This window comes from Callorhinus ursinus, unplaced genomic scaffold (genome assembly GCF_003265705.2).
Source record: "Callorhinus ursinus isolate GAN/ISIS: 27379988/994484 unplaced genomic scaffold, GSC_fseal_2.0 scaffold12, whole genome shotgun sequence".
NCBI classification, from domain to species: domain Eukaryota; kingdom Metazoa; phylum Chordata; class Mammalia; order Carnivora; family Otariidae; genus Callorhinus; species Callorhinus ursinus.
Window position 1 is genome coordinate 67,080,185 of NW_027397074.1, and position 25,924 is coordinate 67,106,108.

At 44.4% G+C, this 25,924-nt stretch overlaps 1 protein-coding gene across 7 annotated transcripts in view; it reads right to left on the reverse strand.

The window, feature by feature from the left end:
• Positions 1 to 17,722, reverse strand: part of GRM8 (glutamate metabotropic receptor 8) — a 752,293-nt gene extending 734,571 nt beyond the window's left edge. For 5 of the 7 annotated variants that reach the window (XR_012380142.1, XM_073898613.1, XM_073898614.1 and 2 more), the window contains exons 1-2: positions 16,970 to 17,124; positions 6,932 to 7,756 (exon numbers count right to left, since the gene is read on the reverse strand). Coding sequence is in view for 6 of the 7 variants with exons in the window: in XM_073898613.1 (XP_073754714.1) it covers positions 6,932 to 7,441 (510 nt within the window). In the remaining variant the exon portion in view is untranslated. Of the gene's footprint in view, positions 1 to 6,931; positions 7,757 to 16,405; positions 16,498 to 16,969; positions 17,125 to 17,610 lie in introns of those variants that run through there. The other 2 variants (XM_073898610.1, XM_073898611.1) reach the window with 2 other exon arrangements.
• Positions 17,723 to 25,924: the final 8,202 nt, after the last annotated feature.

Below are 25,924 nucleotides of genomic sequence, written 5' to 3' on the forward strand. Positions count from 1 at the left end.
GACAGGCATTAATCACTAAGTAAGCTCTTAAGATACCTTCAGTATTCATGGTAGGATTTCCAACTGTTCACAGCTAAGGAAAAGTAAGATTAAGTTCCCCAAGTTTAAAAATCTGCTTCACCCAACAAGAGTCATGATGCTCCTTCAGTGTTTTGAGCACATGACCCCTAAACTGACTCTAAGATACTTCATGTCATGAAGAGCCACAGTCTGTGATGTGTGAGTCTGCCTTATAGCAAGATGTTTTGGTAATTCATTAATTCAGCCCCTTTGTTACTCCATAAAGGAGCCCTATCATACCAAATTTCACTTTGGAGCTAATGTGTTTAGATGAGCCTCTAGCATTGTTTTAACTTTTTTTCATATGATAAATGATCTTAAGAAATCAAAGTGAAGTAATCTATCACTAAGCAATTTATGAAATAATGGTCTGTTCTTATAATCAAAAACCGAGTAGCTGTTTAAAAAAAGATTCCTAGTTCTCAATCCTATACAAATATCAGAATCACCTAGCAATTATTTAAAATATACCAATACCAGGGTTCCACCCCAATTTCACCAGTCTTGGATAGTTTGAGCATCCATTTTTATTTAAAAGCTATCCAGGTAATGCTAACGTGCAGTCAGGGTTGAAAATTAATGAGATAGAACTATATTAACCAACATGGAAATGTCTCCCGGATATATCATTACGTGAAAAAAGTCACGAGACATAGATCTTTTAATAAAATTATGTGTCTGTGTATATAATTTTATTAAAATGTATTTAGATATGGTCTCTCTGTTTTACACTATTTACTTATTCATTGCTTAAACTTTTCAAAATGAGAATGTGCTCATGTCCTTTACTTATTTTTTTAATTTTAAAAATCTGTTTAGAGAAAATGTGAATTTGGAATTTGTAGGAAAATGAGGAAGCACATGAAAATAGTAACTCCCAAAATATACTATGTCTCCTTCTTTCCCCCCTTCTTCCTCCTTCTGTTCCTTTTTCTCAAAGAGTATAAAAGTAAAATAAATAAAGTTCCATTTCTGTCCTATCCACCCAACACAGATTATCTCCAACGTTTGGGATTGGGGTAAGGGAGAGTAGAGATGGAGGAGGTAGAGAGATACAGTTCATTCATTCATTCCTTCATTCATTCATTCATTGGGCAAACATTTATTGGATTCCCAGACAGGTCCATGATAGGTGCTGGAAATACAGCAACAAACAAGAGATACCTGCCCTCATATATATCAAGATATTATCCTGCCCTAGTGGAACTCTATTACATGCAACAAAGAAACTTAATTCCATCAAGAGAAGCGAGAAAAGACTTCCCAAAATAGAGGTAGACTTCATCCTGGAGTTAATGGTAGCCATTAAAGAATGTTAAGGGAAGTGACATTACCAAGTCTGCATTTTATATATATACATATATACACACACACATATATATATTTTATATTTAAATATATTTTTTATAAATATTTATATCTGGCTACAAGTTTAAGTGCCAGTGACCACAGACAATGCCCACTTCCCCAGTACTCCCACTTAGAGCCACTAAGAGAGAGTATCCCTCATCTCTCATCTGAGGTGAGTGGGCTCTTCACAAAGTTAAATTAGAGCTTGCTACCGTGGCAAAGGATTGACTTAAGGAGTTTATCTTTCAATTTGCCATTATCTATTTGCCATCAAGTAATATTTAACACGAAATGTTACCTCCTGCTGAGTTTATTGATTGGGCTCATATATCTGTCCATCTAACTAAGATGAGCCTGAATTTGGCAGATTTACTTCATCCAAGTTTACAGTTAATAAAGTCCACTGTATGCAATATATATCTCACTAAAATGCTTGGCTTTGTGGAAGTGGTTGCTACAATTAGTAGAGTCTCTTGAAAGAAACATATTTTGTAAACACAGCAAGGTAGGTGAAGACTTCCAGAGTAATGGGATGTTTCACTGTCCTTCAGGTACTTAACATTAAAGTCAATCTTATCCATGTATAACTGGACCACTTGACACGTGTAAAGAAATTATCCCACCCACAATTTACATCTCATTTGATTGCTTTGGGAAATATACACTAAAAACTAGTTAACCCCTATCCTTCAAGAGTAGAAAGTTCATTCTCTAGGTAAAGTTAACTAGAAAAACAAGAGAGAGAGAAATTATATCTGACACTGTCCTTTTATGACCCAGATGCATCTATATGGACACTAATGCGAGTGGTTACCTCCAAGCATTGATGTGCTATTTTTTACTTAGAATGTTCAATCCTTGCTCAAAGTAAGTATATGATTAGTGTTTTGAGGAACAGAATTACTCTAATTTAAAGGAGGCTGTGGAATATGTTCTAGAAAAGGGGGCGAAATCTGAGCTCTTTATAAAACATATGCAAATTCCTCAAACTTGTTTTAAAAAAATTTAAATTATGGGCTTCCCAGTTGACATTCCCAGAAGGCCCCTTCATTCTTTTTTAATTCTTTCTAAACTACACAATCTCTGAGAGCTCAGCCCCTCTTTTCATTAGTCTCTGTAATACAAGAGCCACTGGGGTGGCATTTTCACCTCTGGATACGTAGGATGAAGCAGTTCTGGGGTTGCTACTCTGCAGTTACATGTCACAATCTCCTAATTGATACCACTATTATCTAAAACCATTAACTTGCTGTAAAGATTAAACAGTCACCTAAGTGACCACGCTGCCCTCATATTAACCCATTTATGACATGTGTGTGTTTTAAGGCACAGCCGTGCTTCTAAAAAGTTCAGGTCCTTAAAGTCCTCATGTGTGGCTCTCCAACTTGTTTTCACTCCCAACACACTTAAGAAATGTGAAACACTTCAATCCATAGAAATGATTCCCAGGGAGCTGGGGGAGGCACATACTCACATCCTGGGTCCTGTCACTTGGAAAGCCTCTGAGGTCATTTTGATAAGCCAACACACCCCACTGGGGCAATAAGAGAAAGAAGGGCATGAAGCCCACCCCCGGGGAATGAAAACCACTGGTTTAGTAGAGCATCCATGGTCTTATGGGCAGAAGCCACAGGACAGCTTCTAGCTCTAGCCCCCTGTCCAACTTTCCTCCTAAGTTAAAGAGGCTGATTTTTTTTTTTCATTTGTCTCTGGGTTTTGATAGGAAGAGAAGCAAAAATAGAACAACATCTCTTCCCGCTCGAGAGGAGCAGAGCCTGCTGTACTCCTGGGCAAAGGAGGTGGCCACCCACGAGGTGTAGTCTCTGCTGGGGGAGCTAAATGAACCTCTCCAACTAATGCCTGAATCCCCTTCACAAAGACAAATCATTGCATCCCACTGTTAGGGATCCTGCAGAAAATAGAATCTTCCTGATTTAAACACAGACATACTCTATGCAGATGACTGATCATACAGAGCTCCTTTCCTGAAACCAGGCTTTGATTAGAACATAGAAGGAGACAGGACAGGGGAAGCTGCCACAGGAAGAACAAGGCTGAAGAAAGAGAGAGATGCCTGGAGGCCTTTGTCTCCTATACAACTTGGGCCAGGCAGCTATAGCAGGTGAAGACAAGGCTATTCCAGCGTTGTCCAAAAAAAGAGAACTAAGATTTGCACAAGTATTTTCTATAGAATTTTAAAACAGGTGCCAGCTACACTCTAAAGACCTCAACTAATGTTTATTGTTGAGCAGGACAGTGAGTAAATTCATTAATTAAGACCTTGTTTATCCTTTATCATACCTTTAATTGTGTATTTCCAAACCAAGATGCACTACCTTCTTTTAACTCCATTAATTTAGGAATAAGTGGCAATATATTGATATCTGTGCATCTTTTTAGATTCTATCCTGAAGGGGCCCAAACTCCAAAAACTGTCCTAAATGTTCACCTTTATTTAAATCCTAGCATTTGGCTTAATCACACTATTACTTTTCAAAAAGAAATTGTGAGCCAATCTGCAATGCATTAATTTGCTAAACATTCCTTTGCTAACTATTCTAATGTTTCATGGCAATCCCAACATACATGTTTAAACAGAATACATTCACACATAAAGTGAAACATCTTCTATTCCAAGAATAACTATCATCATTTCATGATTAATACCAGTGTAGCGTGCTGGCTGGAGTCTCACATAAATCATCAAAATGAATTAAAGTAGCAAAACAATAAAAGTTATCATTATCAAATTCACATTCATGTGGTTCTAGGTTCAGCTGGAAGATAGGCTAAGCACCTCTTCTCTCTCACTTTTGAAAGACATACATTTTTCAAACCCCAGTAATTTGGTTAATAAATATATTTGCTTCCACACAATAAACGTTCACTCTGTGCCAGTGTACTGATTTTAGTTATGATATTTTCCATAACCAACACCCCCTCCTGACTAAGTCACCCGCTCTCTGTGATTTGGTCAAGGGTGGCAAGAACAGCCAGCTCATGTGCTGACCACTGTCTTAGGGGTTGCCCTGCAACACTGAGCTCTGCCCTAAGAGTCAATGGTAATTCCCCCACCTGGGCAAATAAGGTCCCTCCAGAACTACCCAAGAGAGTAAAGAGAGAATTGGTCAATGACTGAAGAACAGAACAGAGGGAAGCCAGATCCAGACTACATAAAAACTAAATCCACCCTTCAGGTGGCCTGAAGGTCCCTTTGGCACCTCAAGGAGTTGAAGGGCATGGGCAGGTACTGGTGGAACCCTTCACCTGCATTTTCTCATTAAATCCATCCAAAAACCTAACATAATGTTTTTATCCCCATTTTATAGATAAGCTGATTCTATTAGTATAAAATTAATGTAAACATGCTTTAAAAAGCTCAAATAAGCAATTATCACCAATACTCCACTCCTCAAATCTGTGTCTACTTTTGGCTGGCCACCAGACTATAGGAAGGAGAGGGATTCATAGGAATTATTATGGGACTGATGGGAACCAGAATTAGTGTACAAGGGCAGGGTAACAGAAGGAAGGGAGAAGATCCTCATGAAGGTTTCCCTCTTCTCTAAAAGTGGGTGTTGTAAAGGAAAAAAAAAGAGAGAGAGAGAGAGAAACCAAGAAACAAGCTCACAAATTATCTGTGATGGTTACCAAAGGGGAGGTAGGAGGAAGGGAGATGGGTGAAATAGGTGATGGGGATTAAAATGTACACTTATCATGATGAGCACTGAGTAACGGTACAGAGTTGCTGAATCAGTATATTGTACCCCTGAAACTAACAGAACACTGTATGTTAACAGAATTAAAAGCTTTAAAAAAATTAAAGAAAAGTGGGTGTTGTTGAGCAACAGTCACTGAGTTAAGAACAGAAAAGAGATGCTTTGGAGCAAGCGGGAAAAGAAATCAAGTCAGAGAGGAAAAAGATGGTGGGAAAGTGGCTGAAACTAGATACCATCATAGAGCACAAAATGGCATGTAGTTCAGAATTCAGACATGTGGAAGAAATTCTAGATCCCAGGATGTGATGAGACATCTGGAAAATCCTGGTCTTCATCTTGTCTCCAGGCAAGTCATTTTGACTCCAGGGGTCAGCTAGCCCAAGGGAAATTATTCTAGAAATGATGAATTAGAGCACCTTTGGCTGCCTATTTTAATCTTGTGTCCTTCTCATTGCCAAGAGGCTCTTCCTAACGTCCTTCCAAATGTCTCCAGCATTCTGTGCCTCTTCAATACCCCTTAGACACAGAGAGCTTCTGCTCGGCAGCATCCTCATTTCAGAAAATTTCATCAATCTGAAAATAGTCATTAAGCTGCCTCTTAGCATTCTGTCCTCTAAACTAAAGGGATTCATACAGAAGCTGGACAGCCACCTAGGGGGAGGTTACAAAGAGGATTCCAGCATACAAAGTGAGCCAGACTACATGATGCCCCAAGATATCTTCCAAACCAAGAGTCCTTGATTCAATTCCTTTCATTTTTTTTGTGAAGTTTTCCATCAATTTGTTCATTTTTGTCACCATAGCTGTCACCTGTCCAACTTCTCCATATTCCTTTAATATTTTTAAATCTAATAGGCACAGGAACAGTTTCTCACAATATAAAACAAAGCCTCATTAATTCAGATTAAATTGGAAAAGTTATGTCCCACCAAGAAACCAGTGAAAAGTATTTTCAATTTAAAAAATTATCTATTATAGAATACTACATAATAGATATTAACAAACAAAATGAGAAAGTTAATGAAAGATGGTGAGTCACAACAACTTTATTTTTATGGCACTTTATACTTTTCAAAGTATTATTCCATACATTATTTTGTCAATTTTATTCAATATGTAAATGCAATTTATAGGTAGTAGATCATCAAATCTATATCAGAAAGACTTGAATTATCCTGATAACTTGAACTTTTAACTCAATAAGAATTATATATAATTATTCCAAGTCTGCATCAGAGCAGTCTGAATTAATGAGGTTCTGCTCTATTGTAGCTATTATAAACCTGACAATTTTATGGCCATATTATATCCCAGGATGTCACTCCCGTCTACATGTTAGTAATAAATACTATTTCTTCACACAGGAACTTTTGTCATAAGAGAGCATCCCACTTTAAAGAAGCTTCACCAAGTAAATTATCTTATATCTCAAACACCACAGATATGTTTTATATGAAAAATGTGCTAAGATTTCATTATACTCTCTAAAAACACTTGCTCTGACTTACAATGAGCATCAATAAGGAAGATATCCCAAGATGTTAAGGACTCAACATGTCACAGAAATTATCACCTGTTTGTTCCGGGGGGGAAAAAAAGTCATAATTAATCCAAACTAACTAAACTAACTAAATCAACACATGTATAAACCCATCACAGAATGCTCCATTTGAGGAACCTGGTGACCCTGAGAAGGTCTGTGAACATCTTCACCATGTTCACTTTCTTCTTAAACCTGTGGTTGGAGTCAGAACAACTTACTGTCTTCTCACAATGGTCAGAAAGACAATGCCTTTACCTACCTTGAAAAGTCTTAAAATGTTAGCAACCATGATGGACACGGAGCTCGCTGCAGCACCTATGACACCAGAAATCTTGTCAGGCTTGGTGAAAATGGGTGGATCTCCATTAGCACACTTCACGTCAGAAGCGTCTTTCTCTATCAATGCCTGCACGAACGTTAATGACTGCTCCAAAGCATAGGTGTCCCTGGAGCATGTGTCAAGGATCCGGACACCCAGAGTGATATTGGAGAGGAGATCAGGGTCCTTATTAATCTGGTCGATTGCATAAAGCATGGCCTCCAGTCTGTGGATCCCCTTTTCCTTCTTCAGCTCCCCACAAGGTACCCCTCTCTCTCCCTTCGCATGGACAGGGAAGAGACCCCCCAAAATGATGTCCCCATCCACTCGTATGGAATGGGCATACTCCTGGCTGTGAGTTCTTTGCATCATTGTGAGGATCCAGTAGAACTTGGCGGTCAGGAGGAAGAAACAAGGGCAAGAGGCTGATCGCTTTCCCTCACATACCATTTTCTCCACAAGTGGTGTTGCAACCCAAGACCCAAAGTTTATTCTTGCCACAGAAGAAGGGGGACCACCAGAGGCTGCACCTTCTGGAGGCTACCATCAGGGCCCATGGGGGAAAAGGTTCTGTGGGTTTCAGCAAGTTTTCTTGATTTGAATGTCACAGTGAATTTCCATCAGACCCCTAAGGTTCAATTTTATTTCCATATAAAGTCAACTTGCCTGGAATGGTGCAAAAATTAGAATAACAGCTGAGGTTCTGAAGGTGGGATGAGGTCAACAATTCACGTCCTTGAAGTCAGCCCTGTAGCAGAATTATTCCTGGGGGGGCAGGGGAAGGGAAAAAAAGGGTTCAGTTCAACGGGTCTACATTTTTCATATTTTTAAGCCCTGTTTATACCAACCTCTTTGTTTGTTTGTTTCATTTCCCCTATTCAGTAAGAAACTACTTTTTTTTGTCCCCCTATGATTCTGAACACCTGGCTGCACTGCATCTAAACAGAGAGATTGATGACACTTTGGGAGCAAGAGAAACAGAGAAGTATCAGAAACTAGGCTGATTCTCCCAAGCCACAAAGTATTTTTATTTACCATTTTATTTCAATAAATCCAATATCCATGCAGGTAAAAATCCTGTGATTTATGGCATTATTTCTTTTCAAATCTGTTTTTACTTTTGACAGCTGTCTGAATTTAGCATTTAAATGTCCACAAAATCATAATGAAAGTTTATTTTCTTTGATGTATTCAACAAGCCAGTCATCTGTTAATGACATTTTTGGTGCCTCATATTTCCCAGTGGGGAAAAAGTGATGGAAGGAAGGAAGGAAGGAAGGAAGGAAGGAAGGAAGGAAGGAAGGAAGGAGGGAAGGAAGGAAGGAGGGAAGGAAGAGAGAAAGAGAAAGAGAGAGAGAAAGAGAGAAAAGAAGGGAGGAAGGGAGGGAGGAAGGAAGGATGGAAGTCAATCCAAGGACCCCAAGTGTATATGTTTTATAGCTTGTGAAAAGATTTAACATAAAATGTCAGCTATTTTGTATAAATTATCTTATTATTCTCTGATAACAAAACAAAGACTTGAAAATGAGACACATGAGGAGGGTTATGTGTGACAATATTCCTATGAATTTGTTGGGGTAGAAGCAATGGGTATTCTCACAGTGCTGAAAGTAAACATTCTTTGATCCTAGAATCACAAGGAGCAAATCAGAGCTGGAGATCAATTGAAGAGCTTCTTAATTTTGTCTGACTCAGGGGGAAACCAGTTATTTCATCAAGGCTAGAAATAACCTAAAATGAAAACGTCTAACTAGCAAATCTAGAGAAAAAGTTTAGGACCTTCAATCTTAAATAATTCCATGAGGTTCTTTCAAAGGACTTTTGAGGAGGCTTAACTGAAAGCAAGAACTGGTTTAACATAAGACAATCTGATATTTGAAACGCACTTATAATTAAGCGAATAAACAGCACCAATTTGTTTTGGCAGGATGGTTCATCTAAGGCTCGTTTCTAACCTACTTTTATACATATGGGTTTGAAACCTGAAATTTGGACAATTCTCCTCTAACCTAGCCAACCAACATCTGGTTGTAGTTTCCATTCCCTTGTTTAATTTCCAGTTCATAAAATTTTCATTCCATCCTCCCTGTCCCAAAGGAAAGGATACTGCCTCCCTAGAGGATAACTGAACATATGTCCAAAAGCCTTCAGAGAAAGCTGCACTTTTTTCACTTTCAAATTAGAAAAGGGGGCTGGCTCATCATAGCCCACTGCCCTGGATTTCTGAGCATACACCTGGCGCATACTCAGAAATACAGCCATTGGCCCAGTCTGCTGAGATGGTTCTATTCTGCCCATGACAAGCATTCCCTGCCTCCTGCCACAGGCTAAGCCCTAGATTCCCTCCATTCTGCCCCCAAATACTTAGTCCTTTTCTGATTTTTCTCACCACTTGACTGACATTCCCTCATGTTCAATTCTCCTAGCAGCTGCTTCTCCCTCAGAAAATCTGTGAGTTGACAATAGCCTGACCCCAGGCATTCCACAAAAGGAAACACTCAGAAAGTCAACTTGACTTTCTGGCTAAAACCATTTAAGTGATGGACCATAAATTATATCAACCACCCATTAAGAGATGTAGGATTATGTTTTACAGTTTCACAAGGAACACCAGTTAGAAGACAGTAAAACCTCATTAACTCTGACCACTAATTCAGAGCTTGAGACCAAGTCCACATGGCTAGGCTGACCCTTAGCATATCCTTTCTGACAGAGTGCAGAATAAATGGATATGTGAAGGAGAAATGTTTAACAGGAAAGAGAAGGGGAAGGACACCTGTTGTTCTCCAAAGACCAGCCTTTCTTCGTTATACCAAGCCACTCCTAAGTACTTAAAAGAATAAATGGTTTTCAATTATACAAACATAAAAACTGTCCATCTGTTAATTACAAATCATCCTTCCCTGCTCATGTGGCATTAACCTAGTTCCACTCACTGTACAGTCCTGGAATTAATAAAATTGAGTTTCTTATAAAAGTATTTGTTTGTAATAATTTTTTAGTTTCTTTAGCATCTCATAGGTCCTTTTAGAACTTTAAGGTTGGGGATGAGCAGCAGTGAGGCAGGAATTCGTTTTATTTAGTAGATGAAGGCACTTAAATGGAAAATGACAGAGGTTCCATTTTGGTTATTATTGACTGGACAGCTCATTTGAATTTCTGCTTAAGTTCCCTCCCCTGCAACATAGAATTCATAGTACACAACCTCTTAAAAGCTTGGTTTTCTTGTTTGTAAAGGAATGACAGAACCAGGAACCTGCCATGCAGCACACACAGCACAGCACCTGGTCCAGGGTACGTGCTCAGTAAACAAGAGCTGTCATTGCTAATCTAGTCTGTAACTCATTTCCCACTAAGGCAGAGCAACTTTTTCTATATTTGCCCAATTGGTGAGGTTTTTACTGAATTTTGTCACTTTAAAATTAAAATCAGGGGACGCCTTGGTGGCTCAGTCAGTTAAGTCAGCCTTCAGCTCAGGTCATGATCCTGGGGTCCTGGGATCGAGTCCAACATTGGGCTCCTTGCTCAGTGGGGAGCCTGCTTCTCCCTCTGCCTGCCCCTCCCCCTGCTTGTGCGCTTGGTCACGCTCTCTCTCTGACAAATAAGTAAATAAAATCCTTTTTAAAAATTACATTAAAATCAGAACTACTTATAAAATACTGAAACATTGCAGTTCTTTCAAAATTTGATATGACATCATAAAAATCAGACTCTCAACAACTGAACTGAAGGGAAACTAATTTCCCTTTTAAATTTTAAGGACAAATAAATTTCAAAGTTTGTGGAAGACCATATAAATTGTTTCATTGTGTAATCTTACATTGCCTAATCTTACTCTTATGCAATTCGTGTAAGCTTTAATCTAAACTCATCCTACTTGGAGTCAATGAGTTTTAAAGAAATAATGACCTTTTCATATGACAGAACTAAATAGCTCTCCTTCGTGTTCTGTGCTTGGCTTAGAATAAAACAGTTTTTCTCTCAAATGGACCTTTCTCTGGGAATGGGTACAAACCTCGCCTGTGCTGATGGACTTCTTCAAGGAGGTGTGAGGTCTGCAATCCTGAAATCAGCATCGGAGGGGAGCAAATACCTCACACTACTTCTGAGTCCACAAAAAGGGCTTTACAACCTGTGAGGAGGCTTAACCATTAACCCTCAAAGCCCTTCGGGTTCACTCCCTCCTGGCCCTGGCCCGTTTTAGGTACAAGGAACATCATACATCATTAGCACTTCACCAAAAGTCCCTGCTGGTCCGGGGCAGGTGGGGAGGAGGCCTCCAGCTGGAACTTAAGTTTGGGGCCTCCTAAGAGTGCTCTGTTTCCTAAGAGGCCAGCAGTAAGGACAGCTCCTCAAGGGCCAGGGCCCAGAATTCTGCTTCTCTTTATTTTCTACATACCTTCTCTATACCAAAGACCCCAGTATGTAACACAGTAGCACATGAATTTTCACACACCCATCACCAGCTCTTACAGAAATAAGAAAAGAAGGCCCAGAAAGATTGAGTATGGCCCAAAGCCCTGAGCTAGTGAATGGTACCATAGTCAAAATCCTCAGACCCCCAAGATGGGTCCTTGTCCTTCAGAAAGCCCTCAGTGCTGCAGACACTGGCTGACACATGAGTATGAAAGCCCTTCCCCTTGACTGAAATCTTTCAGAAATGTGTAGGTCTTCAACAGTTAGCCCTTTAAAAAAAAAATAATGGACCAATTAGGAGGAGACAATCTGGGGGCATTTCTAGGGCAGGGTAATTTCCAAATCCCTCAAAGCGTTGAGGATATCAAATACAGTTTGTCCAAACCCCTGCTTCAAACCAGGTTTCCTGGCCAGCCTGATGCCAATGAGAACAAACCCACCATCCCACAGAAGGCCCTTCAGGTCTGTTAGCAGGTCTTCCTCCAGCACTTGGCAAGTGCTTTTAAGACATGATATGGACCTTGAGAGCTTAATCCTCACTGAGGAATATCATGAGCCAAGAATTGTGCTTTTTTTTTTCCCCTCATAAAAAGCCCAAACAGCATCTCTAGGCTGGATTTCATTCAGCTCTTTAACAAAAACGTTAAGCTGAATATTGTCATCAACTCAAAATTGCAAATCCAGCAGTTTCACCTGAAACTGCCCACACTTGTAGCTCTTTTTGGTTCTTTTGGAAAATGCATCACATTTGTCTACAATCTCCTATGCTACAACATATGTGCATGGCCCTAGAATCTTGGGCAGGGGGGTGTCCCAGAGTGAGGATGGGTCCCAGACAGAGCACTCCCCTGGCAACAGAGGCCTGGAATGGGATCTTTGTTTGACAGTCACTGGCTGGCAACATAGAACATGTCACTTCACCTCTGTGTGCTTCCATTTCCTCATCTGTGAAATGAATGAGATGGATCATATGATCTCTAAGGTATCTTCCAGCTTCCCATTCTGAGATTCTATTATTTAATAAGGGAATGAGATTATGCTCAAACACCAGAGCAAGGCTTTGCCAGCTGAACACAATAACTGATTTTGTTTGCAAGCTGAGTGACTTTTTCCCATCAGTGAGAGGGTTGTGAAAGCTCTTCTGTACAAGCAAGCCCCATATTAAGAAAATCTGATACATGAGGAGTTCAACTTAAACAGATAAATTAGATGGTGACTGTTTGCATTACAAAAGAATTCACCACAGGTTTCCTTTAAATAGCTAAATCCCCCATGCATTTAAAATGCAATCTGATTTGGAATTCAATTTGTGCAGTTTTTTTCCCAATAACATAGCTATTGCATAAAAAGACCACGGTTAAAGTAATGAGAAGCCACTTTTATAGTATGTATCATACAAGAAGAGGGAAAGGGAGTGAAACCAACATTTGCTGAATGCCCACAGCACACCTGGAGCCTCACACACATGATCTCATTTCCATCACAAAACACACCTGTAAGATTGGTATCTCACCCCCCATTTGGGAGATGAGGAACCTAAAAACAGAAAGATTATATGAATATGTCCAAAATCTTGGGCCAGAATTCAAATGCAGGACTACTGCTATGTTCTTTCCCTCACTCCACACCCCTTAAGTTCAGGAGACCACGACAGATAATGTGCACATGAGTGTGGTATCCTGGGGTTCAAGAAGTCCCTGATTCTAATCTCACTCCCCCCAGTACTTGCCATATGGCATTGGCAAGTCACTTCACCTGGGAGTAGTTTGTTTCTAAACTGAGGAATGATTTCTGGTCACCTCCCAAGACTGTGAAGTCAAATGATATAATAATGTAGGTAAAAGTACTCTATAACCTGCCAAGTGCTTAAGAATGTACAGAGATACTCTTAGTTTAACCAGTCCTGGAACTCAAATATTTTACTAGTGTTTTGTGCTTAGAAGACCTGAAAAAAACATTTTGCCATCATACTCAGAGCCAGCCAGACCCTAACAAGTCCTGTGTCTAAGGAATCCAAGGAGACTAAAGGAAAATTGGAAAGAAGTACCCCAGAGGAAGTCAATGCAAGTGCAGCATCTGACCAGAAGAATGAAGTTCATGGACACTTGGATCATCCAAAGAGCTATTCTGAAGGAAGTGGTGATAAGATATTCTTCTGCAGTGAAAAGAGGATAATAGGAAACCTTCCTCAGTTGTATACAAGATATAACACAAAGCTTCTACCTCAAAGGGTCATTACCATTGGAAAAGTTAGCCAACAAACAGCTGGTAGGTTTCTATCTTTAGACACAATCTTGCCTGGAAAAATATAAAATTGGCAACACACATGCTCAATAATCTCCACATACTCTTCTTGGGCTCTCCTATATCTTCCCACTTGTGCTCACCTGCTCCTTCCTCCCCCAGACCTGTATCTCTTCCCTCCCTCAGTGCTGATGTGTCCTACAAGTCACACTCTTAAGACCTGGTTCTCCCATTACCTTGGCACTCCCCAGGGACTGAGGTAATTCATTAACAGGTATCAAAACCTAAAGAAGCATTAGTGTCATCCCCCAACTGGAACATCTGCATTTATAAGACAATTTCCAAGAGATCCATAATTTCTTTATGAAAGAAATGTATCTAATAGTGGTTAAGACTAGTAATGTAACAAGTCAAAGCCAGGAGTTATCATGAATCAGTAGCCTCTCAGCAGTGTCCCTCAAATCATTCCAACAGTAACGCCTACCACTCAGAAGGCAGGTCCTGGGATAAGAATACATCATGCTCAAGGTCCTTAGTCAGTGAGTTCATCACAACCTGTCAAAGCACCAAGTAGAAATGAAAATCAAAGAAAACATCTCTCTGAGCCAAGAAAGGAATGAGGGAGGGAGGGGGGAGGGAAAGAGGAAAGGAAGGAAGGAAGGAAGGAAGGAAGGAAGGAAGGAAGGAAGGAAGGAAGGAAGGAGGAAGGAAGGGAGGGAGGGAGGGAGGGAAAGAGAGAGGGAGAGAGGGAGGAAGGGAGGGAGGGAGGGATGAAAGGAAAGGAAAAGGAAATAAAATTAAATACTTAGGGTACAGAAAACCCATTCTTGTGATAGAAATAATGTGATTCAGCTGACTCTGTTCACATCCTCTCCTGGAACAACATGGAATGACCGTCCCTCCTGACAAAACTACATGTGTGAGTCTGGTGATGTCCAATCAGGTTCTACCAAGAAAACAGCAATAGTTTCCTGAACCTTTGAAAGCCAGCCTACTTTACAGGCATGGAAATGTGTCTGGGTCTTTGCTATGGATCCAGGTAAAAGATAAATCCGTGCAGCATCTTCCTTTTAAGACATTGAAACAGAACAACTCCACTCCCCTGACTAAAGGCAAGGTCCTCTTTATGTTGGACATTCTATCTACAGGAGGAAGATAGTAGGAAAGAAACTCGGAAAGAAAAACATCACTGATACCATGAGCGAGCTCCTGTGTGTGCAGTGTACTGTGCCTCATACCTGAAGACAACGGAACATTCTTACACAAAAATTGGCACACAGTGTTGCCAACGTGAATGTCAGCCTGTTGTTTGCTGCATAAATACCAATTAAACCAGCCTCTTAGCAGCTCTAACCTGCTCAGCTAAGTTTGAAAAGAGCACATCTCTCCAGGACGCTAACTTGCTGTCACACTTATAGAATCCCAACTCTTCCTTTTATCTATTCCTTTTGTATTTAGATGTTTTTAGAATTATTCAAGTAGTCATAATTTGCAAAGAGAGCATGGTAGGGCAGAACTAGCCAGCACAAACCGAATAGAACAAATAGAGCCTAAATGACGGTACAGAGCTGCGTTCTCAGCATCTTGTTCTTTATTCTGGGTAAGTCCTCTCCCAAGCTACTGCTCCCTATATCCATGAGTTAAAAGCAAGAATGCTGTCTTTATCTCAGGTATGATGCAACCTGTAGTTGACTCCGAAATAGGAAAATTGCATTTAAGAACCTTACTTCATTTTCCCTGATGGATAAGTCTTTTCTCTTCAAAATTATAAAACCACATATTTTCAAGAACTGGGCAGTGAATTTCACACAGCTGATTCTGTCTTCTACAGAGATTTTTCAAGACATTATTCACAAGCAAGTGACCAAGGTAAACTAAAGTGGTTTCTGTAGCCATTTGCAATTATTGACAAACAATTTCATAACGGAAAATGGGAATTACAGTCAAGTGCAATAGGCTGTTTATCCAAGATCTACCTGCTGGTGGCTCTTTTCCCTTTTTATTTTTTCTTTCAAGCAAAATACAAGCTATTATCAGAATGCATTTCTACTCTTTATGATATTTCTTGTCAATATCTCCACCACCAGCCTTGTTTTCCAGTTCTGTCAGTTGGCAGGATTTGTACTCAATTGCGATAGTAGCCGAAAGGGTAGCGTATTCCTGGGTGTTCCGAGAGACTCCCATGCCCTGAGGTCTGTAGGAACGCTCAAATGGCAAACAGGGCATCCCTTCCCCAGCAGGACTAGCTTCGGGGACTGTGGGGCTTGGGTAACTGCAGCTGGCGGGTGGGTCTATTTTTACCCCTACCATCCTGGGAGCACAGACACTCTGACCCCAGGCCCTGCAATTTGGGCCACGAGGGAAACAATTCTTCGGGGAAGCGTGGGGATGCCGTCTTGCGCAGTTGGACGACTTGCACACCCCTCTGCATTTCATTTGCACCAAGGGAGCGTGTCAGACAGACGGGTTTCTTGTTTGCTTTGGGTTTTGTTTGGTTTTTTGGTGATTCGGTTATATTTTCACCAACCGTATGAACCTCAAGGGATCTCCGAGCTGCTTGGCAGAGCAGATGGGCTCGCTATCCGCGCGGCACAGAGGGTTCTCTATCTCTGTCTCTATCTCTACCTCTATCTCAGCCGGCAGCCACTCACCCCGCCCCCGCTCCCTTCTTTCCTGCTGCATCTTTCTTTTTCTTCTCAGTTCCTTCGGCTGTTGAACCCAGGCTCCGGGGAGGGCCCAGGGCCTTAGAAGTACCTGGTTTCTCTCGCCTTTCCCGCGCCGCTGGGGTATTCCAGTGCCGCCCCAGTCCCCCCGCACGCCCGGGGATCCAGCCTCCGAGAGCTGCGGGACCGGGAGCGCCTCCGCCCCGGCCCCACCTGGCTGCCCCGAGCGCCCACGCCCGCGCGGGTCCGCCCGAAACTGGGGCCACTCTGGCCGCAGGTGCTTCGGAGGAGCTGTCGGGCGTACCTGCCTCTGCTCTTTAAACTCAAAATCCCTGAGACCATTTCTCCTCTCCCCCACCCCCAACAGGACAGGGAACTCGTGTTTTCCCAAAAGCCACAAGGGGAGGGGGGGTGCGGAAATCCCAACCTCGCCGGGCTAACTCGGAGAATACCAAACTCAAAGCAGAGGTGCAGGGATGGAGGGGTTCTCGAGAACCCCCAAATCACCAGGCTTCTCCCGCGACTCCCGTCTTCCCTAGATCCTGGTTAGACATTCATCCAGCCCCGCTCTCAAGAAGGCAGGGGTTACCCCAACTCATCCCGGAAGCCTCTAACTTCGGAAATCCCTCCCGTTAGATTTGCAGACCGGAGGTACCTCGTCATCTCGGCGGGGCAAGTCCGGATTCCGCCAGGGCAGGTCCAGGAGGTCACCCAGGGCAGGCAATCCAAGGAAGAGCGCTTTACAATCCTGCCGCCACACGCCCCATCAGAGCACCCTAGGCGCTCCTGCCCCCTTCCTGTCACCCTTCAGTCTCTCATTCGCCGACTAAACTTTTGGGGGATCACATCTCCAAGCCTTGGGAGTTCCAAGCTAAGCCTTCCTCTTTTCTGAACCTCTTCACTGGAATGTAATCATGGGAAGACAAGAGGGGTGGCTGCCTTGTTCTTTGCAACGTAAAATCAACAGATACCCAATCAAGCTCCAATGCCCGGTCAGCCCCTCGCCCCCCGTTCCCGTCCCCTCCGCCCGCCAGTTCTCTCCCAGACTCCGGTGTGCAAGGCCATTTACTTGTGCCCAGGAAAAACAAATCACTAAAGTGATCGGAGAAGAAACGGTGCACCTGGCTGTCCACTGAACGGTTTTAAAGAAGAAAACGGAAAGGGGAATAAAATAGGGGGAATTCTCCTTTTTCCGCAAGCACAACCTTTGGGGGGAGTTGGGGGGTGGGGGCGTTTTTTCCCAGTGGTTCGGCACTTGCCCCGCTTTTCCTCTTTCTGCTGCTCGGCGCGTCTTACCCTGCTCCCCGCAGAGGGCGCGGTGAGGAAGCCGGCGGGGGGCCAGCATCTCCATGTCAGCGGCGCCGCCGCCGCCGCGCGAGGCAAGCACCGCGGCCGCACTTGTGGCTGGTCTCTGGGCTGAGGGGGCTGAGGTGGCCCGGCCGGCGCCAAGTGTCTTCCATGTGAATAACAAATACTCCCACCGGCGGCCGCGATTGGTCTGCGCCCTGCGCCTCCCGATCCTCCGCCCGCGGCCATTCACCCCGCGCTGCGCGGGGAGCCAAGGCCGGGATCGCGTCCGGGATCGCCAATCGCTTTGCGCCAGCCAGTCACCTCGGGAAGCAGGAGGAGGAACCCCGAGGGGCGGGAACCCCTGGATTTCGGTGCCACTGAGCCAGCCTGGCGCGGGCAGGGAGAGGGGCGCTCGGCCGACGGATTCCCCTCCGCGCTACATCACTTCAGCCCGCAGCGACGCCGGGACCAGAAATGTCAATAGTTCTGATTAAAACACACACACACACACACACACACACACACACACACACACCCTCCGCACCCGCACACACACACACACACACACACCCTCCGCACCCGCCCCGCCCCCAACAGAAAAGGGAGGACTCAAAGACTCGGGGGGTGGGGAGTGGCGGGAAGGGTAGGAAGAAGTGCGGGCGGATGGAAGGAAGAATATGGCTGTGAGGCGGCTGAGCATCTCCGACTGCCTGGCGAGCCCGGACCCGCGCGGGAAGGCGCCGCACGACGGCCACGCGGAGCCGGGAGTCAGGACCGCGAGCCTGGGGTCCTCCTTCAGGAGCACAGCTCCGAAGAGGGTCACCGTGAAGAATACATGGTCGATGGCAAGTGTCGCCACACGCTTTCTCTTCGGGGATGCTCAAAGTAAAGCCCGCCAGCCGCGCGCTTCCCCTGCAAAGTTTACCTCACGCGGCGCAGCTCTTCGGCCATTTGTCCTGCCCGCAGCTCCGGCGATTGTCTCCCCCACCCTCGCTCCCGAGGGTCTCGGGGGGCGCCTTCTACCGAGTCCCCGGAGCTCGAGCATGGACATAGGACGGTCCCGCTGCGGTCACGGGGACCGTCGTGGTATTGAGCCCATTCTAGCAGCCGCAGATGCGGGGCGGGAAACTCCTGAGGACCCGCACCGCGCGGCTCCTCGGTTTCTGAGGGGGAATCTTGGGACTCCCTCCGCCCCCAGCCGAGGGAAACCCGCGGGCTCTACGGGCACAGTCCAGCGGCCCTCCCCCGAGTTATCGCCCAGGCACCGCGCACCTGCCCCCGCGCGCGCGAGAGGGAGCCCCGCGGCCGCCCGGCGCCGGGGGAGCGGCGGCCGGCGCCGCCTTGTGTTGGTGAGAAAGTTCCATCTAGAGGCGGCCGCACGCCACTGCATCCCACACCCCAGGCCGCCAGGTAAGCCGGGGAGCCCTCGGCCGCCTCTCCCCGCCACCCAAGTGGGGGACGCTGCGGGACTGGGGGACAGCCGGTGGGAGATGGGGAGGTTGGAGAAGGGGCGGACGGACCGCGTGCAAGGCAGCTGCGCCTCCCCCATTCGGCATCTCCGCAACGAATTTCAACTTCCCGGGCATCATGAACGTCACGGGCATCATGACAGGTATCTTGCATTATCCTGTATATTACTTATCCTGTTCAGGCTCCTTTAATTCTCGCACCAACTCTGTGAGGCGATGAAAATAATAAATTAAGTCCACTCTACAGATGAAGGAGGGAGCCGAGGCTTAGAGACACAGCTGCAAAGTACTAGAGCCAGAAATCAGAGCTGCCTGGCTTCCAAACCCCGCACACACTTCCTCCAGGGGCTTGTTGCTTTACGCAAAACTGGCATCAGTGTGTGAAGTTTCCACTGAAGAGACAGCTGTTTCGTAAAGCCACCCTCTTTGTCCCTTAGAAAAATCTACAGGTTTCCAGCTCAGGAGACCTCTTCCCTTTCACTCCCTTCTCTTCCCATTCTCATTCCCTTTCCCTCTCCCATCTTTCCATGAGGGCTACTTGATTGTAGAATCATTATTTTATGATCACAACCACCTGGAGGGAAGAAGGAGGCTTTGGAGAAATAAAATTGACTGGGTCCCCTGTCGTCAGGTTCCTAGATAGGGATCCTCAATCCACTATGAATGTATAGCACAGCCTTGAAGGAGTGACCAGCAGGCAACACAGCCTGGAGCAGAGAAGGTGCTAGGAGAACCCCTGATACAGAGATCAGATTAGGGTTTGGGTGGGCTCATCAGTCATGTGTCTGCATGAAGTTTGGGAGACTTTCTTACCAACTGGCAGGGCTCCCTTCTTCTCTCCCAGAAGTGTGATTTCTCACTCAGCAGCCTGATTTCTGTAGTAGATAGCCCACCACTCCACCCCAAACTGTAGGCCAGTGGTGTATGTCTTAGCAGTTATCACAGGTCACAGGGGTGTCTGAGTCTCTTTCTAAACCCTTTACTGTGTATGCATTAATACATTTGGAGAGTGGAGACACAGCAGGCATAGCAAGCCTGAAAATACTCCGAGCCCACAGAGCTGCTGACCACACCATGGTCTCCAGGGTCGGCTAGAGGCAAGCTGTGGGCCCAGTAGGTAGATTGTTGCTCCAGGGCGAGCAGGGAGGGCAGCACCCTGGCACTCTGGCAGGCCCATTTCAGAAATGAGGACAGCATAGCTGGTTGGGGCTTTGGAGGCCTAATAAGGCTAAGTGAGCTGCTCAGGGGAGAAGTGCCTAATGAGCCTGCTTTTCTCCTTTCCATATTGATCGTCACCTGCAGGGAACTGGTGTCCTGCAGGCACATCGCTGCCTCTTTTGGTGCAGCCCTCTGAGAGATGAGCAGAATTGATCTCCCCGAGGGAAAGTTTAATTCTCATGTTTGGTTTTACATCATCTTTAATTCTTGAAACTCACAATGGGACCATCATCCCAGTCCTACATGGAATCTGGTCAATAGGGAATAGACCCATCACACATATTCTGGAGTGTTTTCAATGAGTTTATCTGGTGGCCCCAGAGCAAGTGACATAAACTCATGCACAGGTTATAATCCACCCAGACGGATGGCAACATCAGGGCAGAGGAAGAGAGATCATCTTCACAAGTCATTGGTCCCTGTCAGTTACACTCACATAATAAAGGCACTAGACTGTCCAACCCCTATTCATCAAGCTGAAACCCCACGCCTCTGGCTCGCCCTCTGCTGCAGCCTGTGTCAGAGGAGAGTGTCTAAAGCCCAGGCAGTCCAGATAGCAGGCAATTCCAGAGTCATCCACCTGGTCTCTCCTTGGGCTATCACACTGCCGTGTGAAATGTATCTTCAGAAGGTGTCTGACCTCATCATCCATCCCACCCCAAATATTTATGCAAACCAAATACATTTCCTGGTGGTTAATCCTCCAAGAAGATTTGCCTATAATCTTCTCATTTTCAGTTGATTTAAAATGTGAGAAACTGTCCATGTGTTAGAAAATGCAAAAAACAATGCCATATGTTTGGGGTCCATTTAACTCAAGCTGTGATATGTATTCCACACATGGAGATTTATGCCACAATTCCTGCTTTGGGGTAATCATTAAGACTCAGAACCTTTGCAGGCTACTCACCCAGGAGGAATATTGACAGCATGAAGCTCCCACATGGAGCAAAACTGACAGGGAAAAGTGGGAATGGGATTTGTTTCTTTTGGAAACTAAGACAATATTTTTCTTGCTAAACCATCTGCAAGTGGTGGTGAGTGTATCCTGTTGGTTTTGCTCAGCTTATTAAAACACTGGCCAATGAGGTTCGTGACAGTGATGTGCCCCTCACCCTCACAGCTCACACCTGTGTGTAAGAGTCATGGGAGGGATTTCCTGAAAGGATACATATGGCACAGTGTACATGAATCCCTAACTGGCTTCATTTGGGTTCCCCCAGAAGCACAGGCTGAGACAAGGATTCGAAGGCAAGTAGTTTTTTGTTTTTTTTTTTTAAGATTTTTATTTATTTATTCGAGAGAGTGAGAATGAGAGAGAGAGCACATGAGAGGGGGAAGGGTCAGAGGGAGAAGCCAACTCCCCGCTGAGCAGGGAGTCCAATGTGGGACTCGATCCCGGGACTCCAGGACCATGACCTGAGCTGAAGGCAGTCGCTTAACCGACTGAGCCACCCAGGCACCCGAGGGCAAGTAGTTTACTTAAGGGGTGAAGGAAGTCCCAGTAGTCAGGTGGGGAAGTGAGCCAATAAAGTGTGCATTATCAAGCCACTTGCCACTGTGGGCCCATGGAGCTTACTACCAGTGGGGAACTCTGGAAGCTAGGGTAGAACACACACCAGAGTTGCCCCAACCCGGAGGTGAGGGAGCCATACACCCACTCCTATCAGGTGTTGGTAAGAACTGCTCACAGATGGTGTTAATTTCCGGCAATTTCAGCCTACTACCTGGGTGGCAGCCAGCCTCCAGAGGCCAGGTAAAACCCTCTGGTAAAGAAATGCAGGGCCTGGCAGTGAATAGGCAGGCAGTGTTTAATGGAGAAGGCTGAGAAAATATAGCAGGTGACAGCATCTGCAACATCTGCTATTAGGAAAACCACACAACACTTACAGGGATCAAGGCAATGTCTCTCCACATGTGGTCCTGGGACCACCTGCCTCAGAATCACCAGGGAGCCAGATATAGGCACAGATTCCTGGGCCCAGTCCAGAGCTGTTTGAATCAGACTCACTGAGATAAGGCCTGGGGATCTGTATGTTTTGCAAACATTCCAGGTGATTCTGATGTTCATTAAAATTTGAAATCCACTGCTTTCAGGAAATCATCCTCTTCACAGGCAACCAGCAGGCAGCATGTTTAAATATGTAAAAAGTTACTTGCAAAGCCTAAGGAGACAAATCTTAGAAATCAGGAGCCTGGGGAGGGGATGCCCATGCTGTCCAGATCTTTGTTCTCTCTTTTACAACTCTTTTAAAACTGAGGAGGTTCCACCCAGTGTTTTCTGAGAAAGAAAAGAGGCTGAGTTTCACCTAACTCTGCCATTGATAAATCATATCCTCTTGCCCTTTTAACATTTCTGCACCTCGATTTTTTACCTGTATGTGGGTATGGAAAAGGCAGCCATCTGTTCAACTCCCCTCTCAATAACGTAGAGCTGTCACTGGAAAGGGGCTAACACACACACAATGTACACACACACACACTGCATCTCCCCACCTCCCTTGCACTAGGTGGGGTCACATATGTAGTTGCAGAGTGAACAGAAGCAATGCACGCCATTTCTAGGCTGAGGAAATTGAGAAGGAGATGCTCCCACAGCCCCACCGCCCCACCCTTTCCCCTTCTTCCAGGTGGAGGCAGAGACTTTCATGGTCCTAGGAATGGCTGCTTAAGATGGAAGGGCCCTGGGTCCTCAAATTGCCAAGTTGAGGAATGCTGCTTGATGACCAGAAACATCCACACTGAATTATTAAGTGAGTGAGAAACTTTCACTGTGTTGAATCACTGATATTTAAGGATTCGTTTGTTATAGCACTTAGTTCTTATTCTAACTAATAAAGTGGTATTGGAGGAGGTCATGGAGAGGACCTAACTGCTGTTAGGCAACCACCCAGGCAATCGGTGGTTCCTTACCCTTTCTCCTGTCCTTGGAATGTGCATTTTGCCTACTATTCCCATGCTAGCAGCTGTTGCAAGGACATAGCCTTGAGAGAGTAATGTGTTGTTGAGACCATCTGGACTGGATACGTGACTGAACCCCATTAAGGCCACTGTATAAACTGTTAAGATTCTGGTGGGCAGGCAGAGAGATCTCTTTGTCTTGTAGCCACCCAAGACAAGCCTCATAAGTTCCCTTGCTTGTTACGCCTACCACATACCAATCTGGAGTGGTCTGCCTCTTCCTTAGGCCTCCTTGCCCTCTGCATTTGGAGACCAGTTTCAGATTTCACCCAGTGAACTGCCAAGATTGCAAACCAACATGTGGACATGGTAAAGTGTGTCCCCACTAAACCCAGGAGACACAAGAGAGAAATATCTCTGCTTCTCTAAGAACCACTTCAGCATGGTTACGTGCCCTTCCTTAGCAACACTTGTGCCCTCAGATGCACAGCGCCACGTCCGTGTCCCTTCCAAGCCCCATGCTCCCTACCTCTGGCATAACCTGGCCTGAGAGAAGGAAAAGATAGCAGCATTGCAGTGTTTGCCTCCTCCCTCCCTGGGACCAGACACATCTTCAAGCCAAGGGGACTGCTACTGATGAGAGAATTGCTTCTCACGTCCTCTTAGAGGACCTCCTTCAAGTATCAAAAAAACATTCTTTTGAACTAGCTGGGGAAAGGAATCTGTATTTCCCAGCACTGAAGCACCCTCATTATTTCTTCTCCACCTACCCTTCTCAGACCAGCTCGGTCCTGTCTTTTCCTCAAACACTCTCCCAGACTTCTAGGACACCCTAACATGACCTGCACAATTTAGCTGTTAGTGGTTTATATTAATGCATTTTTTTCTCTTATTGCATCTCTATCAAGCTGGACTGTTTTCTCATAGGGTGTAGTAGCGACTTCATTTGAGTCCTTGCGCACTTAATAAGTAATCATGAGTTCCTGGGCTATTAACCTTGGAAAGAATCAAGAGCAATACTACCACCACTGTAGCTGCCATGACCACCAGCTATCCTCCACTGCCTCCTCCTCCATCACCACCACCTGCACCACCTCTACCTCCCAGTCCCCTACCACCACCCATCACACACCCACCTTAGTGCCCTCCAAGGCTAAAAGGTGACACTAGAGAAAGCTTAATAGAGATCATATTTTTAAATCACTTTGTAAAAATTGCTGGATATAACTCAACCCCAAATGTGATTTTACATTTCAGTTCTTTAGGTTTAAAAACTATCTAAACCTTACTCTAATTATTCATTAAATTTTTAATCTGAATCTCAGAAACCTGTGTTCTTATGGGAAAAACACTTAAAACAATGTTTGGCAGATAGAAAGAACATAAATGTTAGCTACTAGTTGCTATTGTCCAAGAAACAACTTGTATTACATTTCATGTAGCTTTAAATTTGTACCAAAGACTTCTTGTGATAATTTGATGTCAGAAATGAGCGTTCGTTTCATGAGACTTCCAGTGACAGGATGTCTCAGCTTGCTTTGCTTATCATCAACTGACCAGGAAATAATAACCAAACAAAAGTATACAGATGAACATGAACTCAATAATGAGTCCAGATAAGCTATTTGATTCTTTCCAAGGCTAATAATCAAGTAACTCATGATTACCCACTTGGCCCAGGGAACTAAATGAAGTCATAGCCTCTACATCATAAAATAACAGATATGCCTGATAGATACGTAGTAATACAGAGAAAATGTACAACAATCAACAGCTAAATTATATAGGTCAGAATAGGGTGTTCTAGGAGTTTGAGAAGGTTTTGAGAAGAGAGGACCAAGCCGGTCTAGGAAGGATGGGTAGAGAACAAAATAGTATGTTCCAGAGCTTACAGGAAACACAGCTTTCCCTTTCCCACAGTCCCATAGTCCAAAAGAATCTTATTAAAATATTATTTCCCAGGTATAAAAATGTGGCTTATGGTAAGCAAATCATGAAACTCACCCAGATGTACTGAGATACCAAAGGAACCCAGCTAAAAAAAAGTTAACTTACAAGACAGCATAGTAGGTATCTACAATTGTATGACAAATTAACCCAAAACTTAGCAGCTTTAAACAGCACACATTTATTATCTCACAATTTCTATTGGTCAAGAATCCAAGCCTGGCTTACATAGGTCTCCAGCTCAGGCTCCCTCCCAAGGCTGCAGTCAAAGTGTTGGCTGAGACCTTAGTCATCTCAAGACTTGACTGGGACAGGATCTGCTTCCAAGTTTACTCAGTGGTTGTTGGCAGGATTCAGTTCCTTGTGGGATGTTGGACTGAGAGCTTCAGTTCCTTGCTGGCTGTTGGCCAGAGGCCGCCCCTAATTCCCTGCCACATGAACTTCTCTATAAAGCAGCCAACAACGTGACAACTAGTTCATCGGAGTATGCAAGTGAGAAAGAAATCAGGAGAATGCCAGCAAGATGGAGGTAACAGTCTTCTGTAACCTAATCTTAGAAGTGACATCCCATCACATTTGCCATTATTCTTCTATTCATTAGAAGTGAGTCACCGGGTGACTCACTTCAACCCCACTCAAAGGAAAGGGGGTGATTACACAAAGGTACAAACTCCAGGAAGCAGAAATCTTCAGGAGCCATCTTAGAAGTCTGCCTGCTACAGGAGTTGTTGCTTTGAAGTTGTCATCACAGTGAGGCTTGCAGAGCCTTGAATGTGCCTGCCTAT